Below are 27,165 nucleotides of genomic sequence, written 5' to 3' on the forward strand. Positions count from 1 at the left end.
TTTGCAGGTAATTTTCTTGCATGGATTTGAACTGTAAACTCTGTCTCTTGGGAGCAGCTCTGGTCTCAGTTCAGACATTTTGTGTGTAACCGAACTGCTGTGATTCTGTTTCTGGTGGTTAAGGATCTGTCAGAGATGTGAGCAGAATTAGAGGATTCCCCCTCTCTGGCTCATTCCGTTCCAGGATTTTTCTAGTCTTTTCATCACTGTTTCCTGGCTTCGTTCTTCTGGTTCACCAGACAAAACAAAACAAAACAAAACAAAACAAAACAAAACAAAACAAAACAAAACAAAACAAAACTGAGACGTTTTCTGCATGTACCCCTGATGCTGCTGAGCCTGACTCCTGGAATGCACTTAGCTTCAAGCTGAATGCCAAGGAAAGGGGAACTTCCTTGTGTAGTTCCTCATCTGCCCTTCTCCAAGCAAACTTGCCCTTCCTACCAGAGTCAGCAAGCTTCTGTTCACATTTTAGTATATCCAGGTAGTTGCTTTTAGCATTATGTACAAGTTTTACAGATGTTTTCTGCTGGGCGATGGTCTAGTAGCGTCTTTGCCGCGTTTGAAAACAGAATTTTATCCCCTCCTGGGACTTTGAATCTTACAGAGTCACTTGTCACCTTAATTAATCCCACAGCCCCCTAACAGGTCCCTCTTTCTACTCTTGCGCCCTAAGATCTATTCTCAACACCCCAGTCACAGGGATCCTGTTCACACGTAACAGGAACTTCCAGTGTCTCCCCATTTCACTCACAGTAAAGCCATAAATGCTTAAAATGTCCTACTCTGCCTATCTGAAACTCCTCATCCTTGGCTTCCACGTCACATACTCACTGCGCTTTGCATCTTACTTTTCTGACGGCTCATTCAACAAGTCTATGCTTCAGGCTCTGCTCCCCTAATCCTGAAAGGTGGATCCAGCCTAAAAACATGGCCCTTGGGAGTCTGGTCTTTCTTCTTTCCACTTTCTTCTACAGAGATCTCATCGACTTTCACACTTTAAACTTACATGACAGGGCAATGAATGAGGCTTCTCCTTTTCTCAGGAGAAGGAGCCCTGGAGCCAATGCTGAAGGCAAAGAGGCCTGAAGTATTCCCCACTTTCTCAACGGGGCTGCAAATAGCTCTGCTGTAAGGAGAATTAAGAGCTTCTGGGCTAACGGTATTCTTGAACTTTCTTCCCCCAAGCATCTGCCCAGATTTGAGTGAGCGCAGAGGGAAACTATAGAGCGTATTTGATCAGGCGCTAGCTCCGTTGGCCGGAGGGAGGGGCTGATGGAACTTTCCTCCTCTGAGGATCTGCGCCCCTCCGACAGGAGGGAGCGCGCGCCGGGGAAGCGGAACCCAGCCGCGCGCGCCACTGCTTCCGGCCGGGCGCGGGGCGCGGTGCACCACCGGCTCGCCGCCCAGCCCGGAATGGAGGAGCGCGGCGGTGCCGAGCCCACGCCGGGCTGCAGTGGCCTGGGCCCAGGCGGCGTTCGCGGCGGCGGCGCCCACTCATGGGCCCCGGAGGACGCCTGGATGGGCACCCACCCTAAGGTCAGAAGGCGCGAGAGGAGCAGGGCGCCGGTCCGGGCCCCTACCCCAGGTGGAAGGCCGCGCCGCCCCTTCGGCCCTCGACTGCCTTGGGGGCCCTGGCGCCGAGTTTGCGCGCGAACCTCGCGGAGGGGGACCCGTGTGCACACCGCCTGTTGCAGCCAGTTGTTGTTTTTGTTGGTTTCAGTGAGTTGAACTATTGCTCTGACACCCCACTCCGACACACGCACACACCCAGCCAGAGTTGAACTATTGCTCGGACACCCCACCCCCGACACACGCACACCCCAGCCATTCCAGGGCAAGACATTAAATCCAGCGCCTCTCAAGGCAGAGCCCAGTAATAACGTAGGGCTCCTCCTGAGAACGGTCTCATTTAATCCTTGCAGTAACCCAACAACCACAGCAAAAACAGTCTGCGAGCCTTGGATGCATAAGAAGATAAAAGTTTAGGCACAGCTACGTTTGCACTTAGCATTGAGCCCAGAGTGTGCCGTTGTTGATTTTGCTGAAGTACGAATTCCTAATTTTTCTGATATCTTTTAAAATTTGAATACTTCCCCAAAGCAAAACTGCTTAACAATAAGGGTGTATTTTTTGGTAAAGCAGCAAAGAAGATAGAGCACCTTGCTTGCTTCTGTTTGGCAAATTGCTGCCTTGGACCAGTAATGTCCCAAACAATGAACGGACAGTGAATGGAGATGGGGGTTTTGTAGGAATCTCAGAGAGGGGTCTAGTAACTTTAGTACCATTGCAGTCTTCTGCTGGGGAGCAGTATGTCATAGATAATTATCTAAAAACAGTCAAGGAAAGAAACATTTTTGAAGATAGAAGTTTGAAAAGAGTTCACCCCTTTTCATGTTCTCTTTCTTGATTTTATCCTCCTCCTCTGTCCCCTTATTCCTGGTCAAGGTGAGAAAAACAAACATGGAGATGTTACTCAGTGCCCTAAAAAGAGACAGATATCATATGTTTTCGCTCATATGTGGATCTTGAGAAACTTAACAGAAGACTGTGGGGGAAGGGAAGAAGAAATATATACAGAGAGGGAGGGAGGCAAACCATAAGAAACTCTTAAATACAGAGAACAAACCGAGGGTTGGAAAGGTGGACGATAGGGGGAAATGGGTGATGGGCTTTAAGGAGGGCACTTGTTGGACTAAGCACTGGGTGTTGTATGTAAGCGATGAATCACGGGAATCTACCCCCAAAACCAAGAGCACACTGTATACCCTGTACGTTAGCCATTTTGACAATAAATTATATATATTTTAAAAAGGACAATAATCATAACACCCTTAAGAAGCATGAACCCAATAGTTCTCTGCCTGAGACTTTGAGTAACTGCCGGCTCTGAAAACCTGTTATGTCACCAGCTTTGTGATTTTTTGAGGGGGGCCAGGGGGCAGTTTTCAAATCTCATTGTTCCTCAGTTTCCTCATCTGTAAAATGGGGATAGTAATAGTACTTACTTTAAAGGGTCATTACCGGATTAAATCAGTTAATGTAATGCACTGAACATTTAGTAAGTACTATATAGTATATATAAAATATAGTATGCAACATCAATTTCATTATATTGGTCTCATGCTTAGAAATCCTCAGTGTTTCTTTATGGGTAAAATTCAAACTTTTGGTTTGACTCTCAAGACCCTTGCAACCTGGTCTCCAGTCACCTTTTCATTGTCCTTTTCAAACACATCTGAGGTATGAGGGGGACAACTAATAAAACCCCTGTTCTCCCGGACCTGTACACACTTAGGACAAAGCTAGTCGGAGAAAGGACTGAAAGTTTATACCCATGTGGGTCTGCCGATGCCTCACCTCTACTTTAGGCCTGCTCACCCACTGAGTCACTGGGATAGTTGGAAAACCTCAGGCTTCCCTTGCAGGCATAGCCCACTGAGGAATGCTCCCCCAGCGCTGACCAGCAAGTCTGAATGAAGCGGGAGTGGTATTTTAGCAGACTTTCTTCACAGGCAAACAGAGACCATGGAAATAGTGGCTTCCACAAACATGCTGCAACAGAAATCCTATTTAAAAAATGTTTTGGGGCGCCTGCGTGGCTCAGTTGGTTCAGCGTCTGACTCTTGATTTTGACTCCCATGGTTCATGAGTTCAAGCTCCACATCAGGCTCTGCTCTAACAGAGTGGACCCTGCTTGGGATTCTGTCTCCCTCTCTCTCTGCCCCTCCTTCACTCACACTCACTCTACCTCTCTCTCTCTCTCTCTCTTTTTCTCAAAATAAACATTTAAAGATTTTTTTTAAAGTCTCTATTCTTGGCAGATAGGTTTCTTTAGAGGCCCTTGAGTATGTGTGGCTTATTCCCACCTGTGTGTGATTATTCACACTGTTACCCTGACTTCTCTATTTCCTCAAATCATATCTGCCTTTCAGGGCCCAACTTGTATCCATCTCTGCCATGAAACATTCATGAACTGATCCACCTGAGTAGAGCTCTGACTTGTGTCATGGTTTCTTTTTTATCCTACACACTGGTTTTTCATCACTTACTGTCATGAGTTCTTATTTGCCTAACAGTTGCAAGTGTGCATGTGTTTGCCTTAACAATTTCAGGGTTTTTTTTTTTTTTTTTTTTTTAGAGATGGGGATCAGGTATTAATTGCCTTCTAACTTGCACTATACCTAGAAGAAAGTCTTCTACTTTTTTGTATATGTGTAATGAGTAATTGATCAAGTGAAAGAAAATACTAAGACATTCTCGCCTCTCTGACAATTACATTTTCATTTCCAGTATTTAGAAATGATGGAATTAGATATAGGAGATGCCAGCCAAGTTTACATAGCATTCTTGGTTTACCTGGATCTCATGGAGAGTAAGTTATTTGTTTTATTGTTTTGTTGTTGGGCCTGTGGTGGGGGGGCTGGAGGGTTGGGTTGGGCTATGGCATTTCTTCATTCATATACTTTGGGAATTACTGGGTAACGGAAAATGCTAGAAAGTGAAGAGAAGATAATATTATGGGTGATGTTTGCTCAGCAGAGTATTAGGTGGAAGTTTAGAATTTTATCTTTTATTTTTGATTAACATTATTGTCCATTCAATGATGTACTTTCAGGTAAAAGTTGGCATGAAGTAAATTGTGTGGGCTTACCAGATCTACAGCTCATCTGCCTTGTCGGTACTGAGATAGAAGGAGAAGGATTACAGACTGTGGTGCCTACACCCATCAGTGCTTCCCTCAGCCATAACAGGTAGGCGGGTGATTTTGGTCTTTATCAGGTTGTTTCCTTTCCACCAGGAATCATTAAATTCACAATAGTAAATATTTTTAAAGGAATATAGGGTACAGAGATCATAGCTTTACTCTGGGCTATTTGAGGACTGAGTTAAATATGAACATTTAACAAGTATTTAGCACTTATTGTATGGTCAGTACTTTTTTCAGAGAAGGAATATATATGTTAGAAATACTGTCCTTAAGGAAACAGAAAATGTCTTCATTCTTATAAGGAGGCAAGACCTTACAGTTGAAACACAGATATTTTGGGGCGCCTGGGTGGCGCAGTCGGTTAAGCGTCCGACTTCAGCCAGGTCACGATCTCGCGGTCCGTGAGTTCGAGCCCCGCGTCGGGCTCTGGGCTGATGGCTCAGAGCCTGGAGCCTGTTTCCGATTCTGTGTCTCCCTCTCTCTCTGCCCCTCCCCCGTTCATGCTCTGTCTCTCTCTGTCCCCAAAATAAATAAAAACGTTGAAAAAAAAAATTTTAAAAAAAGAAACACAGATATTTTAAGATATACCATAATAATTGGTATGGGTAATATTTGCTTTAGATGTTGGGGAAGAGTGTGATTAACCTGCAAGTTGAAATCAAGGAAAGCGTCATGCATTTCTGGAACCTTTTTAAAAAATCTTAGTTACACATAGTTGGAAAACATCTTTATTTCATGACACATTCTCCAAATCAACCTCCCAAAACAAAACTAGATTCTTGGCAGTAACTTAGAGCTAACTTTGTGGGTCTCCTCCTTCTCTGTTTCCCAGAAAAAGGCATATGTATATATGCCTTATATAAAGGGCATGTAATCTTTTGAGGTTGACTTTATGCATTCTATATTATACTGCTGAAATTCACCCATTGTTCTGTATGTGTATTATATTCCATCGTGTGATGGTACCATAGTTTTCACATCCACCCTCCTGATGATGGAGTGTTGTAATGTTCAACTTTAGGGGATAATTTCAGACTGTTTTCCAAAGTGGTTGCCTCACTTCACTTTCTACCTGCAGTGTAAACAAGATATTTTGGAGTAGTATTGTCTCTGACATTTAGTATTGTCAGATTTTGAGATTTTTGCCAGTTGAATGAGTTATCTCTTGGTAGTGTTCATTTGCATTTTTCTGATCTCTGATAATGAACATTTATTTATATATTTATTTTTTCTTTTCTTGAGAAATTCCTGTTCATATCCTTTGCCTATTGGATTATTTGTAGTTTCCTCATTGACTTGTAGGAGTTCTTTATATATTCTTGATAATAATCATTTTGGTTGTTTCCCGGTTTTTAAATCTGTTTTCAGGTATTTTTTGATGAATAACAGTTCTTAATTTGAATATAATCATATTACATATTTTTAATAATCAATGTCTTTGTGTCTGGGTTAAGAAATATTTCCTTTCTAGACAAATATCATATGACTTCACTCATATGAGGACTTTAAGAGACAAAACAGATGAACATAAGGGAAGGGAAACAAAAATAATATAAAAACAGGGAGGGGGACAAAACATAAGAGACTCACAAATATGGAGAACAAACAGAAGGTTACTGGAGGAACTTTATTTTCACGTGGATAATCATTTTTTTCTACTTGCATTTGCTGAATAGTCCCTTCTTTCCTCATTATCTGACATATCTCCTCTGTCATTTTCCAAAGCTCCATCTGTGCAATGGCTTGTTTCTGGGCTCTCTTTATATTCCATTTGTCAATATACCTATGCTTGTGCCAGTGCCACATTTTCGTAATTTCTGCTTCAGAAGTCCTGGTATCTGGTTATCAAGTTTCCCCTTCCTGCTTTTTTCCTTTAGAAGCTGTAGCAGGCACATTCTAACCTGGCTTCCTGTACTCCGGTAGTCACACCCTTGTGTAATTCCCTGTCCTTGAGTGTGGTCTGTGCTTATTGACTGGCTTGTAACAAATAAAATGAGACAGAAACAACGGGATGTTACTTCTAAGATGACATTACAAATGACCATGGCTTCTATCTTGGGCACTCTGTCTCTCTTTCTTGTTCTGAGGGAAGCCAGCTGTCCTGTGAACTGTCATTCAGAAAGGCTGAAAATAGAAGAGTGAAAAAATTATTGATAGAGTAAAATTCTTAAAAAAAATTTTTTTTAATGTTTATTTTTGAGAGAGAGAGACAGAGTGTGAAATGGGGAGGGGCCGAGAGTGGGAGACACAAATTCAAAACAGACTTCAGCCTCTGAGCTGTTAGCATAGAGCCCATCACGGGGATAGAATCCGTGAACTGTGAGATCATGACCTTAAGTCGGACACTTAACCGACTGAGCCACCCAGGCACCCATCATGGAGCAAGATTCTTGAGAGATGGGAAGGGATGGATTCAAGGAAATAGTTGAGATCAATATTGAGCTAAAGGAGGAGGATCCTAGCTTCTGAGCTTGTGAGTCAGGAAGAAAGGACAAATACAAACATAGCTATATTTGGGTAGGTGTATTAAGCATGGAAGACGGCATAGCACCTTAAATTCCAACATGAAGGACTTTGATAAATACCTGTTTTTTCTAGTTCACTATGATCGAGGTAAAAAGAGCACTGGACTAAAACCTTAAGACCTGGGTTCTGGTCTTGGCACTGACACTTAATATTTTGTTTGATGGTTGGTGACATACCTAATTTCTCTGGGTTTCAGTTTCTTTGTCCTTTATTGAGGGGTCTAGATTATCCATAGATAATATGTAAGATCCCTTCCAAATCAAAGCTATTATAATTGGTTATTTTTATTGTTATATTCCATAAAACTGTACTACACTAATTTTTAGATTTCTATTAGTATTTTTGTATGGCTTTGTATAATTCGTTATGAGAATTGTGTTTTGATATATCAGGCTATTCACATCCTTCTCTTAGAGGCCCTTTATTGTGAGATTTTGGTATGTGTTTGCATCACAAATAGTTGATAGAGTTGACATCAAATTTGATCACTGATACTTTGTATTTTTCACTAGCATGATTTCCAAGCCTTTCTATATCTAAAAGACTTAATAATTCATTCCTTAAAACTCCCCCTCTGTGTCTTTTAGTTATTGCAACAAATACTATATTATCTAGTATTATTGTTATGTTATTTGTTTGGACAAGGAACTACCATTTTTAATTAACCTGAACTTAATCCTAAAAAATAAAATCAGTAGTCTATTTGAATCAAAATGATTTCATAAGTCTAGAGGTACAAATTTGAGTCCTATTAATTTCTAGTTCTTGCCAACTGATGATTATTGATTTTCCAGCTTTATTGCATAAAGCTTGTTTTCTTCTTAAATAGAATTAGTTGAAAGGATAACTTAGTAAGCCATTTTTACACTCTTGCATTTAATAACCCAGAGGGCTTAAGTCTTTGTATATTGGTTTTTATATAAATATTCATAGTTATATTATGCAGTAGAATAATAATATAGAAAATAGCATAAATGAGGCTCAGCACCTATTAGATTTATTATGCCTTTTATGGCATAAAATTTTCTCAACTCAAAGTATGCAAATAACTTTTTAACAAATAAAGATTTGTGTGTGTGAATGAGAGAATGTGTGTTTGGTATGGTTCCTCGGTCTTTAGCAGAAATGATATTTTAGGTGGTAGGCATACTTTTATCTGTTTTTACTTCCATGAATGCTTTATATATAAAATGTTATGTATCTAACAGTAATGCTGTAATTTCCGACATTTGTGGTTAATGTGGGAATTTTCCTTCATTAGTAACATAGAGGAGAAAATTGTTGGCTTTAAATCTTTGGCAGCCTTGCATAGGTAAGAAATTCATTGAGATATGTCCAAAAAGTATTTGGGTAGGACCTTGTGAGGGTAGCTCACCATAAAAATACATATAAGAGAGCTAACAGCTCTTACTTTTCTCAATAATAAATCACTGTGTTTATTTGTAAACATCATTATTTGTCATATAATAGGCTTTTTAGTCTTTACTTACCAAATATTTATTGAGTGTTATGTGTCAGGCAGTGATCTAAGTACTGGGGATACCATGTTAATCAAGACAACTCCCTTTTTTGGTGTAAGTGACATACAACATCATATTAGCTTTCAGAAGTACAATATAATGATTTGGTATTTGTATATATTGTGAAATGATCACAATAAGCCTAGTCAAGATCTGTCACCTTATGTAGTTTACAGAATTTGTTTTCTTGTAATGAGAACTTTTGTGATCTACTCTCTTAGCCATTTTCAAATATGCAATATAGTATTATAAACTGTGGTTGCCGTGCTATACATTATATCCCCATAATTTATTTATTTTGTCGGAACCCTGTACCTTTTGACTCCCTCAACCCATTTTGTCTACTGCCTACCCCCTGCTTCTGACAACCACCAATCTGTTCTCTGTATCTAGGGACTTTTTTTTTTTTTTTTTAAGATTCCACATGTAAATGAGATCAGATGGTACTTAAGACATCTCCTTAAAAATAGTGTTCTAGCGCTAAATGTTGGCGTGGAAAATAAATTTTATTTCATTTTTTGGTAATTGTTGGATGGAATCTAATAAAAACAATTCTCCTTTGTCCTGAGATTTCATTAAATGTGTAATTTGGGACTGTCTCAACTTACTTTATTGTTAGGTAATTGAATAACAAGGATAATGGAGTACGAGTACGGAAAAGTACTTTATAGAAGGTTGTAGCAGGATCCAGAGGAAGGACAGGAAAAACCTCCTGAAGGTGGTAAGAGGCCATGTTTTAGCAGGACAGCTACAAGTAATTAAGCATGATTGCCTGACTGTATGCATGGTGTCTGGTTTAGAGTAGATGCTTAATAATGTTGGATAAGGTAGCTGATGAACAAATGAGTAAATAGAACTCATGAGAAAATAGGCAAGTATGGGAAATGAGGTGGAAAAGGTTACCTAGATTATGAAAGCCATCACTGATTTCAATTTTTTGCTATCAAAGTTTTTACTGTAATGAAGAGCCTCATAAGTATATCTTTGTTGTCATGTATGAGAGTTTCTCTGGTGAAAGTCTAGAGGTAGAATGGCTGGGACTTCTAGCATTTACACCTTCCCTTTTACTGGTTGTTAGTAAATTGCTCCTGCATACGCTGTATGTTAGCCAACGTGACAATAAATAATATTTAAAAAAAATAAAGTTCAAAACTACAAAAAAAGGCTATTGGTTTATAGTCTCATAGTATGTAAGTTTTCATGAGTAGGAGAAGACATTTACTGACACATAACTGACAAATTCATAGTATATGAATAACTTATGTGACTCCAGGAAAAACAACCCAACAAAAAACATGGACAGAAACAGACAAGTCACAGAAAAGGAACTCAAATGGCTCAACTCCATTTGTAGCCAGGGAAAGAGAAACCTAAAATGTGCTCATTGGAGGTTTGTCTTAACTATGCAGAAGCTTTTCAGACAGTGCACATTGTTACTGTTTGACAAAAAAGAAGGTATTAACTTATGGGGGAGTCTTTGAATAGGGCTACAGCTAGCTCAGAGAGTGCCTTTGAATTAGAGATACTCCTCCTGGACTGACAAAAGTCTCTTCACCAGGACTTAAGGCTTGGCAAGCAGCATAAGCCGGATTTCAGACCTGCTTGCATCAGGCATTCTTGTGCAAGGCACAATCTGTGCAATGTGCATGAGTCCCTGACCCTGAAGCATGTCTGTTGAGTCCTAGGTTCCACAAAGAACACTGTAAAACTTGCTGCCAGATGGATGGTGTCACTGAAGGGCTTTAAGCAGGGGGAGTGATACTGTACATTATAACTTGTGGTTGTAAGAGTATTTTGCATTGTAAACATTACAATATTTCAAAGTATATTCCTAAGTATACTCTCATTTCATCAGTATTAAAATTCTAAATAGTATATAGAGAACGTATTTTATCCCAATTTCACATATAAAAAGCTGAGGTTAAAAATGTATCTTTATTTATACTCTGCTGTTTCCAAAAGATAATGAAGGATTAAGTTAGTTGAACCAAGGTTTCATAGTAGGCAGCGAAGTCTCATAGCTATTAGAGTTCTTTCTATTTTATTGGTGTTTTTTTTTTATTGAAGTATAGTACATATAGTATTATGTTAGTATAACGTAGTGATTTGACAGTTATATACATTATAAGATGTTCACCACGGTAAGTGTAAGTTACCATGTGTCACCATACAAAGTTATATAATTATTGACTGTATTCTTGATGTTACACTTTTCATCCTCATGGCTTATTTATTTTATTACTGGAAGTTTGTAATCCCTTTCACCTATTTTGCCTACGCTCCACCCATTTCTCTCTGGCAACCACCAGTTTGTTCTCTACTTATGAGTCTATTTCTGGGTTTATGTCTGTTTGTTGTTTTGTTTTTTAGATTCTGCATTTAAGTGAATTCATGTGGTTTTTATCTTTTTCTGACTTGCTTCATTTAGCATAATATCTTCTGGGTTCATCCATGTTGTTGTGAATGCCAGTATCTCATTCTTTTTTTTATGGCTGAGTAATGTTCCATCATTTATATTACATATATATGATGTATGTATACACACACACACACACACACACACACACCCACCCACCCACACCCACATCTTTACCCATTCAGCTATTGATGGACACTTGGGTTATCCCATATCTTGGCTATTGTAAATAATGCTGCAGTAAACCTAGGGGTGCATATATCTTTTTGAATTAGTATTTTCATTTTCTTTGGGTAAATACCCAGTAGTGGAATTACTGGGTCATATGGTATTTATTTTTAATTTTTTGAGGAACCTCCATACTGTCTTCCATACTGTTTGCACCAGTTTACATTCCCACCAACAGTGCACAAGTGTTCCCTTTCCTCCATATCCCTGCCAACACATTGTTTCTTGTCTTAAATCTTTGTTGTAAAATAAAACCAGATACAGAAAACTGCACAATAAAAATGTATAGATTGAGTTATATAGCAAACATCTTGAATCCTTGTAACTACCATCAAGCAAAGAAATAGAACTCTTTTCAGCTATCCCCAAACCCCTTCCATGTGCTTTGTTCCAAGCATAACCCTCTCCTTCCCACAAAAGTAGCTGTTATTCATAGTTTTATGGTAATAATTTCCTTGTGTTTCCCTGTAGTATAGTTGTGCCTTTTTTTAAGTCAATCTTACTGAGGTAAAATGTATATATTGTAAAAATCACTCATTTTAGGGAAATAGACCTGTGAGTTTTTAATGAATGTATAGTCATGTAACCAATACACAATTCTCCCCAAACTTCCCTCATGTTCCTCTGTCATCAATCCCTATGGTTTTGTCTTTTCCAGAATGTCATATCAATGGAATCATAACCTTTGTGTCATGCGTCCGTCCCTTAGCATAATGCTTTGGAGATTCTTCCATGCTGTTGCCTAAAGTAGTGTGCCCCTTTTTATTGCTGAGTAGTGTTCCATTATGTGGATGCACCACCATTTGTTTATCCAGTGCCAGTTGTTGGGCATTTGGATTGTTTCTAGTTTGGGGCTTTTATGGATGAAAACACTGTACATATTCTCATATAGGTCTTTGTGTAGACATATGCTTTCAGTTTTCTGGAGTAAACATTTAGGCATTGAATTACTAACTAGTTCATATGGTAAATATATTTTTAATTTTATGAGAAACTGCCAAACTATTTTCCAAAGTGACTGTGTTACTTTCTATACTCACCAGCAAAGTATAAAAGTTCCAGTTGGGTGATCATTTTGGATGATCAGTTTATTTAGTTTTAACCATTTGGATGATCAGTTTATTTAACTTTAGCCATTCAATTAAGTAGTGATATCTCATTGTGGCTTTAAATTTGTATTTCCCTAATGACTAACGATGCTGAGCATCTTTTCATGTACATATTTGCCACCCATACCTCTTCTTTGTCAAGTATCAGCTCAAATCTATTGCTTAAATTTTAAAGGTTGTATTGTGTTCTTCATAAATTGTAAGAGTTCTTTATGTGTTCTAGATGCAATTCTTTTATCAAATATTTTTTTGAAAATATTTTCTTTTAGTCTATGACTTTTACTAATTTCTTTAGAGGAACAGAGGTTTTAATTTTGATTGATGTTCAATTTAATCTTTTTATTTTCTTTTACAGTTTGTCATTTTTGGGTTCTGTGTAAGAAGTGTGTGCTTATTAACCCACAGTCATAAAATTTTCAATTATGTTTTCTTTTGAAATTTTACAGTTTTAGTTTTTACTTTTAGGTCCATGGTTAATTTTGAGTTGAATTTTATATGTGGTGTGAGCTAAGAGTCAAGATTCTTTTTTTCTTTTTTTGTTTTTGCAAATGCATGTCCCGTTGTTCAGTGTGATTTAATTACTGTGACACCTGTGTTGAAACTCAGTTGACCGTGTGTGTGCTTCTCTTTCTGGACTCTCTAGTCTGTGCTATGCTCTGTGTGTCTGTCCTTATGTTAGTGTCACACTGTCTTGATTACTGTAGCTTTATAGGAAGACTTGAAATCAGGTAGTGTAAGTCTTTCAACTTTGTTCTTTTTCAAAGTTGTTTTTTTTGTTTTTTTTTTGCTATACTAGTCCTTTTATTTTCCATATGAAATTTAAAATCAACTTTATCTCTGCAAATAAATTTGTAGAGTTCTTTGTAATTTTGCCCATTAAATTTTTTTGTCGTATCTTATAAATCTCCATTAATCTGCAGTAGAGATTGGCACACTTTTTCCATAAAGCTCTGGATAGCAAAGGCTGTTTGTTTCACAGGCTCTTTTGTCTCTGTCACAACTAATCAGCTCTGCCATGTTAGTGTGAAAGCAGCCATGGACAATACATAAACAAGTGGGTGTGGCCGTGTTCTTATATAACTTTATTTACAAAAACAGAAGTTCAGATTTGGCTCACAGACCAGTAGCTTACTAGCCCTGATGTATTGGTTCTGCCTCTATCCCTTTCTTTTCTTAGCAATTTTCCTGTTAAAGAATCTGGGCAGTTGGACCTGTGTACTTTCCCATAGTCTGGGTTTGCTAATTGCTCACTCATGGTGCATTGCAACATGTTTCCCTGTCCTCTGTGTTTGCTGCAAAGTGGCAGCTGCAACCAGAGGGTTTATAGATTTAATTTGATCACATTAGTAAGACTATAGCTGGTGGTCTGTTCTTTCATTGGTAGGCATATAATGTCTGGTTACGTCTCTGTGTGATCTTAGTAACTATCGATACTTAGTGCTTAGCTTTTGCTGGTGGTTTTAACCTTTGTTATTATAGTTGTTTTGACTCACTATTCCAGTTCACTTTTGTTGGATTGCTGCATAGACACATAGTATTAGTATTATAGGCTTTGGTCCTGTATTGTTCCCAGGACTTCTTGATGCTGACTTCTCTCTTTGACTCTCACTTAGGAAAGCATGGTGGAATGTAAATGGATGAGAATGATGATTATTTAATTTTATATTGAATCATAACCTGCCAACTTTGGTACTTTATTGTTAGAAACAAATTACTTGTCACACATTGCACAATCAACCTGAGCACACCCAATTGTAAATCACTATCCTAAACTATGCTGCTTAGCTGCTTGATTGATGGTATGCATGCATGCATGCATGTGTGTGTATGTGTGCATGCTCTGTATCCCTCAAAAACATTAAATCACATTTTTATTACTAGGGAATCTGGGTAGTATACAAAGCATGAGAGCCAGAGGAGTTAGTAATTTGCTGGAGGTGTAAGCCCATGCTGTCTACAAATGACATATAGCATAGAAGGCATGATAAGCTGTCTCCTTTATTTACATCCTAAATTTTGGAGTCTGTTGTTTGTAAAACTGGCCCAAAGTCTATCATTTACATAGGTAACGACAACTTAGTTATAAAGCATTTCCCCAGTGATGATAATGAACAATCTCACTGTATCTCTTAAAATCACTTCAGTAGGTACTTTGCTCCCTAACCACTGAGTGCAGAGTAGCATGGGTATTTGCATAGCTTATTCTTTCCATTATTTATTTTTGGTGTATGTATATATTTACTGACACCTTAAAAGTTAACGGTTCTAGTCAATATCTAATGTTTTATCTGTGTGAATTTATAGGAATGCCTGAACAGTTTTTTTATCCATTTCCTAATTGTTTTCCCAGGCTTTGGACATGATTTAATTTACACAGTTTCTTGCAAGAGTGAATGTGTATTTGAGTGGAAGTGGGTAAATGCATTACTTTGAGCAAAAGTACACTTTGCGACCTGTAATTTCTGTAAAGCAGTTATATATGATATATGTCTATAGTTAAAACACTTTGATGTATATTTCAAGTCTCAGAAGGTCTTGTGTATAATAGTCCCTTGTGAAAATATTGATTCAATACTAATTGCTGATCTCCAGTGGGGAAGTAGAATTGGTAAAGTGCCCGCATCCGACTATGTAGTGGGAAAATTATGCTGATGGAGTAGGAGGTTGTTTGTGTCTCTTTCAGGAAAGGACACATCTCCTTTTTCTCTCATCTAAAAATACCTCTTAAAGCTACTGTAGAATGATTTTTAGCTTACATTTTAAAATACTATATTAAGTTATATATTTGGATGGTATATGCAAATGGGAAGTACTCCACGTTATTTCTTACTAAAGTGAATCTAGGAATCCATGTAGCAAGATTGGTAAATGACAGCAAATGTTCTGAGTAGAGTTTCCACAGACTCAGCAATGGTATAAAATCATATTAATGAATTCACTGAGGTCAAAGAGATCTGATGAATTTAAAGATGAGGTAACCAGAGGAATCCTAATGAAAGCCAGAGACCTTTTTCAGTGCTACGGTAGCAAATGAAGTCGAATAGTTTGATTAGCTTCTCTTTGGCCACTGATATTTGTTGAATGTTCCTAAATGGGAGAAGTATATTATAACAAAGTTAGGACAATGGTATGACAGGTTTCTGTAGTAGTATTATAGGTAGCTGTAAATGTGAAACTAGCTTTTCTTTTTTAAATGTTTATTTATTTTTGAGCAAGAGAGATAGAGCACGAGCAGAGGAGGGGCAGAGAGAGAGGGGGACACAGAATCCAAAACTGGCTCCAGGCTCTGAGCTGTCAGCACAGAGCCCGGCACAGGGCTCGAACCCGTGAACTCTGGGATCATGACCTGAGCCAAAGTCAGACACTTAACTGACTAAACCACCCAGGTACCCCAGTGTGAAAGTATCTTGATTAATTTACACCAGGACACATAGCAAAGTATGAGGAAAAATTTTTTTTCAAGTTTTTTTTTTTTTTTTTTTTTTTTTTTTTTAAGTAAGCTCTATATCCAGTGTGGGGCTTGAACTCACAACCCCACGTGCTCTACTGACTGAGCCAGCCAGGTGCCTGTTTTTTTGTTTTTGAACTATGAGTTTTCTTTTCTGAGAGAGCCTGTGTCATCTCCCAGTTTCAATGTCAATTTAGTTTCTTCAGTAAAATATGAGAGATGTGCTGAAAACTGAAACCACAGTTGCCATATTTTATGCTTATCTGTGTTTATGGATATTATAAGTTTAAAAAAAGCTGAGTGAAGTATTTTGTGCAATTATAAAAACCAAGGATAGTTAAGATACTGTTTTTTGAAACGATCTGTAGATTTCTTATATTACAAAGAATTGTAATTCCTTGCTTAGTAATATGAATTAATCATTCACCCTTTTGAAACCTGACTAAATTATAAACGGTCCTCTCCTCTTGGTCCAGAGGATAGTGGATAGCTCGTGTGAGGATAGATTTTCCAGCGGCCATTTCATCCCTCCACTCCCACAAATTAGTGGCATTTATTTTGATTTATGGTGATTGATAACCTCTCTAAAATGGGTACCGTCAGCCATTTTATCTGAGAGAAAATGTTTCTGAATGTTCTCTTTCTTAGTACCTTCCAATCTGAATATTACTCTAGAAACTTAGAAAAAGGTTCAACATTCCATATACGAAATTGGGCATCTGCTAGTTCAGCAGCTGTAAGGCTAACAGTCTAAGAACTGTAGTCATTTGTTTCATCAACACTCTTCCATCAAGATCCTTGATCCTGGTACAGTTAAGGGAATTTATGTGGTAAGAGAGGTGAAAACAATTCATTACACATAGAAATGAGTGTCAGAGCCAAAATTAGGATTTGTAGTCTGTGATTTTTTTAAATTTGATGCTCAGCTTATTAAGCCCTATCAACCTGTTTAGTACAACATTATTTTCTTTTTAAAAATATTTTTAAAAAAAATCTTTATTTTTGAGAGAGAGAGAGAGAGAGATTGTGAGAGGGAGAGGGGAGAGAGAGAGAGGGAAACACAGAATCTGAAGCAGGCGCCAGGCTTGAGCTGTGAGCACAGAGTCCAATGCGGGGCTTGAACTCACGAGCCATGAGATCATGACCTGAGCCAAAGTCGGACCCTCAACCGGCTGAGCCCCCGGGGGCCCCTACATTGTTTTCAAAAGAATGCACTCACCTTTCTTCCAACATTGAATCAAAAAAGCTGCAGTTCTTTTTTCTCTGTTAGAATTGATACAGCTTTTAAATAATTCTGTTTAAAAACTATTGATAGTAATTTTCCCTTTTTAAAGAACATGATTACTTTAGAAATATTAGCTGTTTATGTGTTTTCACAGCAGTAACCCAGATAATAAAAATGGACCAAACATTTATATTTAAATATGTTATGTCAGTGTTTTTATTGGGAGAAGAAAAAGAACTCATATTTTAAAACACTGAGATGTGTAGGGAAAAATTAATATTTTATTTATTGTTCTTATACCAAAATAATGTACCTTTTAGTAAAAATGTTAAAAATGTATATAATTATAGTTTTATTTAACATTAAGTATAATGAACATAAATGTAATTATAGACTAGAGCAAAGTAGAAGCAGGTTTTGCCTTTAGAGGTACTTAAAAAGGCAGTATTTTCTAGGTTTTCTATTCATTTACCGGGTGCCTGTTATGTATTGGACGTAAGGGGTACAAAATATCACAGACCTTGCCCTCATAATGCTCACAGTCTAGAGCTGAGACGGACAGGCATTTATATCCAGTGTGAGAGATGTAATGAGAGGTGTGTACACGGCACTGAGGAAGACTGCAGAGGGAGAAGATCCAGCCTCGGCTGGTGGTGTGGGAGGTGGGGGAGTCTGAGAACGTTCTTGCAAGACCAGTTGTTTGAAATATGTGTAGGCGTGTCATATGGAATGGGGATAGGAGTGCAAGTTCCTGGCAGAAGTAACATCATGAGCCAGGTATTGAAGACCGAGAGCCTGAAAATTGCAAATGGTTTATTATGACAGAGTATTAGTAACGGCAGAAGGAGTACCTGTCTGCAACGGTGAGAAAGCCCTAGAACAAGGGTGTGCGTGCGTGTGTATTTGTGTATGTGTGTGATGTGAGAGAGATGAGGGTTGGAAGAATGAGGAAGAAGTGGGGGGGAAGGAGAGACAGACAGAATATGAGAAAAGTAACCACCCTCCAGGTAAGCAGTAGTAGATCAAGGGAGGCAGAATGGAATCCAAAGACAAGAGAAAGTTAGAGCAGAGGTTTTGCCTCTTTGAGGCCTTTGAGAGACACAGGTATATCCTGACACAAAGGTGGGAAATTATTTGAATGAGAATATTAGGAATTGTAATGTTTGTTTGCATTCTCTCTAAAGACTCCAATTAAAATACACACATCTGAAGAGATAGGAAATGATCGGCTATTAGTGCAGAGTATAACTTGGGGATTTGAGGAGGTTAATAACTCTCCATCACTTGCCATTTCTTTGCCTCCTGTGCTGAACTTTTTCAGGTTTCTAGCCTCTACATGTTAAAATGCTCTAAGGCTTAGATCTCTGAGCTTTTCTCTTCCTCATACTCACTCCTTAGAAAACGTCATCTGGTTCCAGTTTTATTTTTTTTTTATTTTTATTTTTTCAACGTTTATTTATTTTTGGGACAGAGAGAGACAGAGCATGAACGGGGGAGGGGCAGAGAGAGAGGGAGACACAGAATCAGAAACAGGCTCCAGGCTCTGAGCCATCAGCCCAGAGCCCGACGCGGGGCTCGAACTCACGGACCGCGAGATCGTGACCTGGCTGAAGTCGGACGCTTAACCGACTGCGCCACCCAGGCGCCCCTGGTTCCAGTTTTAAATATCATTGATATACTGAGGACCCCCAAATTTATGTCTCCAATTCAAACTCTCCATGTTTGACTGCCTTTTTGATATCACCACTGAGATCTAAAAGGTACCTCAAATAACATGTCCAGAAAGAACTCAATTTGTCACCTAGACTTGTCCTTCTGCAGTTTTCCCCAAGTCTGTCAATGGCAACTCTATTCATTCTGAAGCTCAGGCCAAAACCCTTGGAGCTATTCTCTGTATAGATAGACTTTAGTTTTGAGAATAATTTTAGATTTTTTTTTTCAACGTTTATTTATTTTTGGGACAGAGAGAGACAGAGCATGAACGGGGGAGGAGCAGAGAGAGAGGGAGACACAGAATCAGAAACAGTCTCCAGGCTCTGAGCCATCAGCCCAGAGCCCGACGCGGGGCTCGAACTCACGGACCGCGAGATCGTGACCTGGCTGAAGTCGGATGCTCAACCGACTGCGCCACCCAGGCGCCCCGAGAATAATTCTAGATTTACAGAACAATTGAACAGATAGTACAGAGGTTTCCCATATAAGCCCCAGCCCAATGCAGTGTTTATTAGTGTTATTTTTAACATCTTGCATTAGTGTGGTGCATTTGTTATAATTAATGAACCCATATTGATACATTATTTTAACTAAATCCCATGGTTTACATTAGGGTTTACTCTATTGAACACTTCTATTGATTTTGACACATTCATAGTGCCATGTGTCCACCATTACATACAGAGTAGTTTCACCACCCTAAAAATCCCCTATGTTCCATGTATTCATCCCTTACCCTACCCTGAACCCCTGGCAGCCCCTGAACTTTTAATTTTCTCTATAGTTTTGCCTTTCCCAGGATGCTGTATAGGTGAAATTACACAGTATGTAGCCTTTTCCTATTGGCTTCTTTCACTTAGCAATATGCATCCTTGCCACCATGGCATTTTCTGTGTTTTGAGTTTTAGCTATGCTCATAGGTGCATAAGTAGTATCTTGTGTTTTTAAATTTGCAGTTTCCCAATGACATATGATGTTGAGCATCTTTCATATGTTTATGTGCCACCTGTGTATCTTTTTTGGTGAAATGCCTGTTTAGATCTTTTGCCCACTTTTTTTATTTGGTCTGGTTGTTTTTCTTTTTGTTGAGTTTTAAGGGTTTATGTATTTTGGATACGAGTCCTTTTGTCAAACACATGTTTTGCAAATATTTTCTCCCACCGTGTGCTTGTTTTTTCATTTTTTTAATAGTGTCTTTTGCATAACAGAAGTTTTAAATTTTAACAGAGCCCAACTAAGTAATTTTTTCTTTTGTGGGTCACACTTTTGGTGTTGTATCTAAAAACTCATCACCAGGGGCTCAGTTGGTATGGGTGGTTCAGTTGGTTGAGTGTCTGACTCTTAATTTTGGCTCAGGTCATGATCTCATGGTTCGTGAGTTCAAGCCCCACTAATAGTGCAGAGCCTGCTTGGGATTCTGTTTCCCTCTCTCTCTGCCCCTCCCCTTCGTGTTCTCTATCTGTCTCTCAAAATAAATAAAAATAAAATTTAAAATAAAATTTTAAAAAACTCATTGCAAATTCCAAGGTCACTTAGATTCCCTCTTATATTGTCTTCTACAAGTTTTATGATTTAGTGTTCTATATTTAGATCTATGATCATCTTTGAGTTAATTTTGGTGAAAAGTGTAAGGAGCGTATCTAGATTCATTTTCTTTCTATGTTGATAGTCAGTTGTTCCAGCACCATTTGTTGAAAAGACCGTTCTTTCTCTATTGACTTGCTTTTTGCTTCTTTGTCAAAGATCAGTTGACTGGATTTTTGTGGGTCAGTTCTGGGCTCTTTATTCTAGTCCATTAACCTATTTGTCTATTCCTTCACCTATACAACATGGTCTTAATTTACTATAGCTTTATAAGTCTTGAAGTTGGATAAGTCAGTCCTCTCACTTTGATCTTCTTCAGTCTTATGTTATTCTAGGTCTTTTGCCTTTCCATATAAACTTTAGAAACAGTTTGTCCATATCCACAAAATAATTTGTTAAAGCTTTGTTTGGGCTTGAGATCTGTAGCTCTCTTTGGGAAGAATTGGCATGTTAACAATATTGAGCCTTCCTATCCATGAACATAGATTGTCTATTTATTTAGATTTCCTTTGATTTCTTTCATCAGAGTTTTATAGTTTTCCTTATATAGATCCTGTACATATTTTTGTTAGGTTTATGCCTATTTTATGCAAGTATAAATGATGTTGTCTTTTTTATTTCAGATTATAGTTGTTCATTGCTGGTATATAAGAAAGCACTTACTTGACTTTTCTATATTAACTTTGTATCCTGTAACCTTGCTATAATCTCTTACTAGTTTTAGTCCACCTAATTCTCATACGCCAAATTAATACATCAACAAATTCTGGCAGTTCTGTCTTAAAAGTATATTCCAAATCTGTCATTTCTCCCCACTTGTGCTACACTGTCCTTACTCTGGTGTAATCTGCTATCACCCGCTCTACAATTGCAGCCGATAAAGTAGTCCTCCTTTAGAACACTTACCACATTTATTGCTACTCAATATATTATATATTTTGTAGTCTTTGATTGTTTCCTATCTTTCTTCCTCCACTAGAAAATAACATCCATGAAAGCAGGAATTTTGCTCTTTTTGTTGCTATTGCCCCAGTGTCTAGGTAGTACTTGGTCTTAATTAAGTATTTGTTGAATGCGTGAGTGAATGAATGAATGAATGAATGAACTCTCAGACTACTCAGTTCCTGCAGCAGAGACTTGCTAAGTAACATTATAAAGAACATAAAGATACGCTACAAGTGACCTTCCAAGAGTTTCCAAAGAAAATTAGAATGTCTGAAAAATCCATCCATTTGCAAGGTTTATCACTGTTTCCCACACTTTATACTGTAACTATAATATGCATCTGCAAATAGAGAACACTCACAGGTCTGAAGAGGCACTCAGCCAGTGCTATGAATAGCTTCCTTACTTCTTAAATTCTTTTTCATTTATATCCTCATTGCGCACCAACCACCTTTCAACCCTTCTTTTTCCTTAGTGTCTTGAGGAAAGGACTTACATTAATGGTGGAGTAAAAGGTTACTAAAAATAATTGAGTTCCTTTTTTAGGATGTTTGAAAAGATGTTCTTAGTTATAAGATTTAATCCTAAAGTGCTACATATGTCACTGAAGGATACTCCATTATTTCCCTGTAATCAAAAAATATTTCTTCTCTCCAAAAGTATATACTTTATTACAAATGCATTTAATGACCATTATTTTATTTGAGGCCTGAAGTCTAATAACTGATAAAACAATTTCTGTCATTTGGTTCCCTGCATATCAAAATGTGTGTCCTCATACTGCCTCTGCTGGAAATCTGTTGCTGGAAACCCCCAATTCCAGCAGTGTCTTTCAACTGACACAGCATTTTTTCTCTTAGCCTCAAAAAAAAAAAAAAAAAAAAAAAGAGCTTGAAGTTTATTTTAGCAGAATGGCTTCCCACTGGGGTGAATGGCCACACAGGAACTTAATTATTCAATAATCCAACCTTGGGACTTAAGCTGCCTTGATTTTTTTTTTTTTTTAAACTAAGAAGACATTGGCATCATTCCCAAGGAAGTGGTCTGTTATCCTTGAAACTTTTCATCAAGGTCGAGCCTGTGAATGAATAAGGCTTCTTTGGTACCCTTGGGCACCAATTTAATTTCGTATTGTGTTTCAGAGTTGCATTATGACGTGTTGTTCCAATAACAAGGCAGATCAAGGAGTATGGCTTGATACAGTTATAGTTTGTACCAGTTTGGCCACCTTGAAGAGGACAGGACACACTGCTTTCTGTGGATTGAAATTAATAATAATTTTAACCTGTTATACATTCTATTTTACAACATTTGAGCTAAAAAAACGTTTTCAACTTGTTTGTCCTACGTACAGATCTTCAGAGATCACTCAGTCTCTGTTAGGGAATTGTCACAGAAAAATGAATGCTAAGATTTACAGAAGGCATTTACATACCTTGGAGGAAGGGCAGTAGCCAGATAACGTTACCTATGTGTTTGCCTCAGACTTTTTCAAGTGAGCTCTTGTGAAACTGAAGAATTACTCTGTGTCCAGTATGTTTAGCTCTTCTCTGAAGTTATGAGAAGGAAAACCTGTCATAAACCTCAGCTTCTGTTACTGCTGATCAACAACTGTCATTATTACTTATTTCTTTCTTTAGGTTTTTTCCTTTGAAATACAGTGAACTTGAGACCGGGAACTTCTTATTATGAATGCATAGGTTATGTTTTTCATATGTGGATTTCTATGAAATAAGAACTATAAATAATTTTCTTTTTTTAAAAAAATTTTTTTTTCAACGTTTATTTATTTTTGGGACAGACAGAGACAGAGCATGAACGGGGGAGGGGCAGAGAGAGAGGGAGACACAGAATCGGAAACAGGCTCCAGGCTCTGAGCCATCAGCCCAGAGCCTGACGCGGGGCTCAAACTCACGGACCGTGAGATCGTGACCTGGCTGAAGTCGGACGCTCAACCGACTGCGCCACCCAGGCGCCCCTATAAATAATTTTCTTATCTAAATTATTTTAGATTTGTGTGATGACACATCTCCCCAATATATTTCCAAAGAACTGAGCTTTAAAAATTTTCACATATAGGAAACTTTGTTCTGAGCTTTCTGAGTTAAGAATTCAAGCTGCAAACTTGTTAGAAATCAAGTGAGATTATAGTATTTTAGTGCAGCTTCATTGTTCTCAGCATCTTTACAACTGTATGTGATTTTTAAAGTAGAACTTTGGAACCTTTTGTTATATTGTTGCTGTTAGATTGAGAGAGTGAAGTCTGTTGACTTAAAGGCAAAGTAACATTTTTAGAAGTTTATCAGGGTCCCATAAAGGAGACAAACAATGAAGATCTCCAGTAGGGAAAAATGATAGCGTTGCTTTGATGGCGTTGCTTTAAACATTTGCTAAAAACAGACCAGAAGAGATCCTGAACAAGAATCTTTGTAAGACTTCCCTTCAATGCTTTTAGTTTTATTCTGTTACTACTGAGAAAACTCACTGGTAGTTTTCCCCCAACACACAAACAAGTAGGATAAACAGAGCTCTGAGATGGGAACTTCCATTTCATTTTTGACAGTGATTTCCCTCAACTCTGAAGACAAAACCCCTTTTACAACTCTGAGCTAATTTTCACATGTTAGGTTTCCCACATAGGTGTTTTGAGTAAATTTGAAAATGTTTTGCTGTTTATATTAAAGAACTCGGAAACAAATATGAATGAGATGGAAATTTCTATCCTAAAGTTTAGTATATGGGCTAGAATTTGCAAACAGTTTGCCTTAGGAAAAAGCCACACGCATATATGCACGTGCACATGTACATGCACACACGTATATGTTTCTGATTCAAACAATACCATATCTTAAGAAATGGAAACTATGTAAAAATTGCCTTAATAGGTTGTTTTTTTTTTTCCCCCTTCCATCTGTGTCCCATCCTTGTCATACTCTGCCAATTAGGGATATTTAAAGAAAATTAATTTTTTTGGTTTGTATTTTAATTCCAGTTAGTTAACATATATTAGTTTCAGGTATAAATATAGTGATTTAACACTTCCATGTATCTCCCAGTGCTCATCACAAGTGCACTCCTTACTCCCCGCCACCTATTTAACCCATCCCCCTACTCTCCTTCCCTCTTGTAACCACCAGGTTGTTCTCTATAGTTAAGAGTCTGTTTCTTGGTTGGTTTTCTCTCTCTCTCTCTCTTTTTTTTTCCTTTGCTTGTTTGTTTTGTTTCTTAAATTCCCCAAGTGAGTGGTATCATATGGTATTTGCCTTCTCTGACTTATTTTGCTTAGTATTATACTCTCTAGATCCATCCATGTATTGCAAGTGGCAAGATTTCATTCTTTTTTATGGCTGAATATTATTTCACTATATATATATATATATATATATATATATATACACACACACATATACATACATACATGTATATATATACCAAATCATCTATTCGTCAGTCAGTGGACATGTCAGCTGCTTCATATCTTGGCTATTATAAATAATGCTATGATAAACATAGTGGTGCATGCATCCTTTTAAGTTAGTGTCTTTGTATTCTTTGGGTAAACACCCAGTTGTATGATTGCTGGTTCATAAGATAGTTCTATTTTTAACTCTTTGAAGATCCTCCATACTATATTCTTCAGTGGCTGCGCCAGTTAGCATTCCCAACAACAGTGCGAGAGTGTTCTTTTTTCTCCACATCCTTGCCAATACCTATTGTTTCTTGTGTTGTTTCAAGGTACCCGCATGGTCTTGTTCTGGTGGAGGTCCTCTTCCTGTTTCAAAGCCAGCATCTTCTCACTGTGTCCTCACATGGTGAGGGGCAAGGGATCTTCATGGGGTCTCTTTTACAAGGCACTAATTCCTTTATGAGGGCTCTACCCTTGTGACTTGGCCTCCCAAAGGTCCCACCTTCTAATATCATCATCATTGGGGTTAGGATTTCAGCATAGGAAATTTGGGGGACACATTTAGAATCTAGCAGTATAGAAGAAGTAGCTGAAACGTTTCCAAAATTGGTGAAGATCCTTTGCCCCTTGTTCCAGGACAAGACCATGCTGGTACCTTGATCTTGGGCTTTCTAGCCTCCAGAACTATGAGAAATAAATTTCTGTTGTTTATAAGCTACCTAATGTTGATACTTTGTTATAGCAGCTTGAACGGATTAAGGCATATGCCATTCTCTTTCCTTCTGTAATTCTATTTACACATATGTTAGACTGATACTGTACCAAAGTCCTCTCATGTATTTTTTTAATTCTTATTTCTCTTTGTACTTTAATTCAGTTTCTTGTGACCTGTTTTCAGCTTTACTAAATCCTTTAGTTAGCCGTATGTAGTCTACCACTAAGCCTAGTTGATACTTTGAAAAAACATATATATTTTAATTTTAGAATGTCTATTTTCTTCAGAATTTTCATTTTTCTACTTAAATTTTTTTATCTTACCCATTTTGTTGGTGTTTTTCCCTCAATAGTGTAACATTTTTATAATGGTTATTTTAAGAGTCTTTAGCTATTCCTTCCAACCAACATCTGAGTTTTTCAACAACCTTAGTTTTCTGAAGGTCTTCTTATATTGACTTTTTGCGCTTGATTATTAGATACATTGTTTTTTTTTAATTAAAAAATTTTTTTAATGTTTATTTATTTTGGGGGGAGAGAGAGAGAGACAGAGTGCAAGCATGGGAGGGGCAAAGAGAGGGACACAGAATCAGAAGCAGGCTCCAAGCTCTGAGCTGTCAGCACAGAGCCCGATGTGGAGCTCAGACTCACAGATCATGAGATCATGGCCTGAGCTGAAGTCGGACACTTAACTGACTGAGCCACCCAGGCACCCCTATTAGATACATTTTCTTGCTTCTTCACATAGCTTAGAATTGTTCACTGTGTCTGGACATTGTGTATAAATAAGAGACCCATGGGGCGCCTGGGTGGCGCAGTCAGTTGAGCGTCCGACTTCAGCCAGGTCACGATCTCGCGGTCCGTGAGTTCGAGCCCCGCGTCGGGCTCTGGGCTGATGGCTCGGAGCCTGGAGCCTGTTTCCGATTCTGTGTCTCCCTCTCTCTCTGCCCCTCCCCCGTTCATGCTCTGTCTCTCTCTGTCCCAAAAATAAATAAAAAACGTTGAAAAAAAAATTAAAAAATAAATAAATAAATAAGAGACCCATGTTGTCTACTCCATGCCCCCAAGGAGTTCATCCTTTCCTCTATCTGGCAAGTAGAGTCAGGGCCTGATTTAGTCAATGTAGTCGGAAGTCAAGATTAGTCATGGCTGAGTTACAACTTTAGTTATCTCCATTCTCTTCTAGTTTCCGATGTCTTGAGAATGGAATCAGACCTCTCTCTTCCTGAGGCCTTTGTGATTAGAGCTTGCTTGCTATTTTCCAGTCCCTTCCCTAACTTCTCATGCTGTCCCCTAAATGCAGCATTAGTCCTATAAAGGAGAGTTGGTGAACTGGAGGGACTGGTGTCCCTACAGACTTCAGTCCACCATGCTAGGTCATGTGTGGCTCTTAGAGGTATTGATGGCTTCTTTTGTCAAAGTGAAGTTGCTCGCCTGTGACTGGCTTCCTCATCTAGCCACTGTGCCCACACTTTGCAATTGCCCTCAGGGATGGAAGTGGCTTATCTCATGTTCTCTACTTACCTGAGAAGGACTCAGTTCTCATTAAAGTGTATTTCCTCTAAACTCTGTGTTCACATTTCTTTTATGCCTTTAAAGAAAAATGTGATATTTTTAAAA

At 38.2% G+C, this 27,165-nt stretch overlaps 1 protein-coding gene across 1 annotated transcript in view; it reads left to right on the forward strand.

Moving 5' to 3' along the window:
* The first annotated feature begins 1,368 nt into the window (after positions 1 to 1,368).
* Positions 1,369 to 27,165, forward strand: part of TSEN15 (tRNA splicing endonuclease subunit 15) — a 30,543-nt gene continuing 4,746 nt past the window's right edge. Inside the window, exons 1-3 of the mRNA XM_025921069.2 lie at positions 1,369 to 1,539; positions 4,294 to 4,375; positions 4,619 to 4,754. Coding sequence (XP_025776854.2) covers positions 1,417 to 1,539; positions 4,294 to 4,375; positions 4,619 to 4,754 — 341 coding nt within the window. The 5' untranslated portion in view covers positions 1,369 to 1,416. The remainder of the gene's footprint in view (positions 1,540 to 4,293; positions 4,376 to 4,618; positions 4,755 to 27,165) is intronic.

Source organism: Puma concolor, chromosome E4 (assembly GCF_028749965.1).
Source record: "Puma concolor isolate L17-30 chromosome E4, mPumCon1.1.hap2, whole genome shotgun sequence".
NCBI lineage: Eukaryota > Metazoa > Chordata > Mammalia > Carnivora > Felidae > Puma > Puma concolor.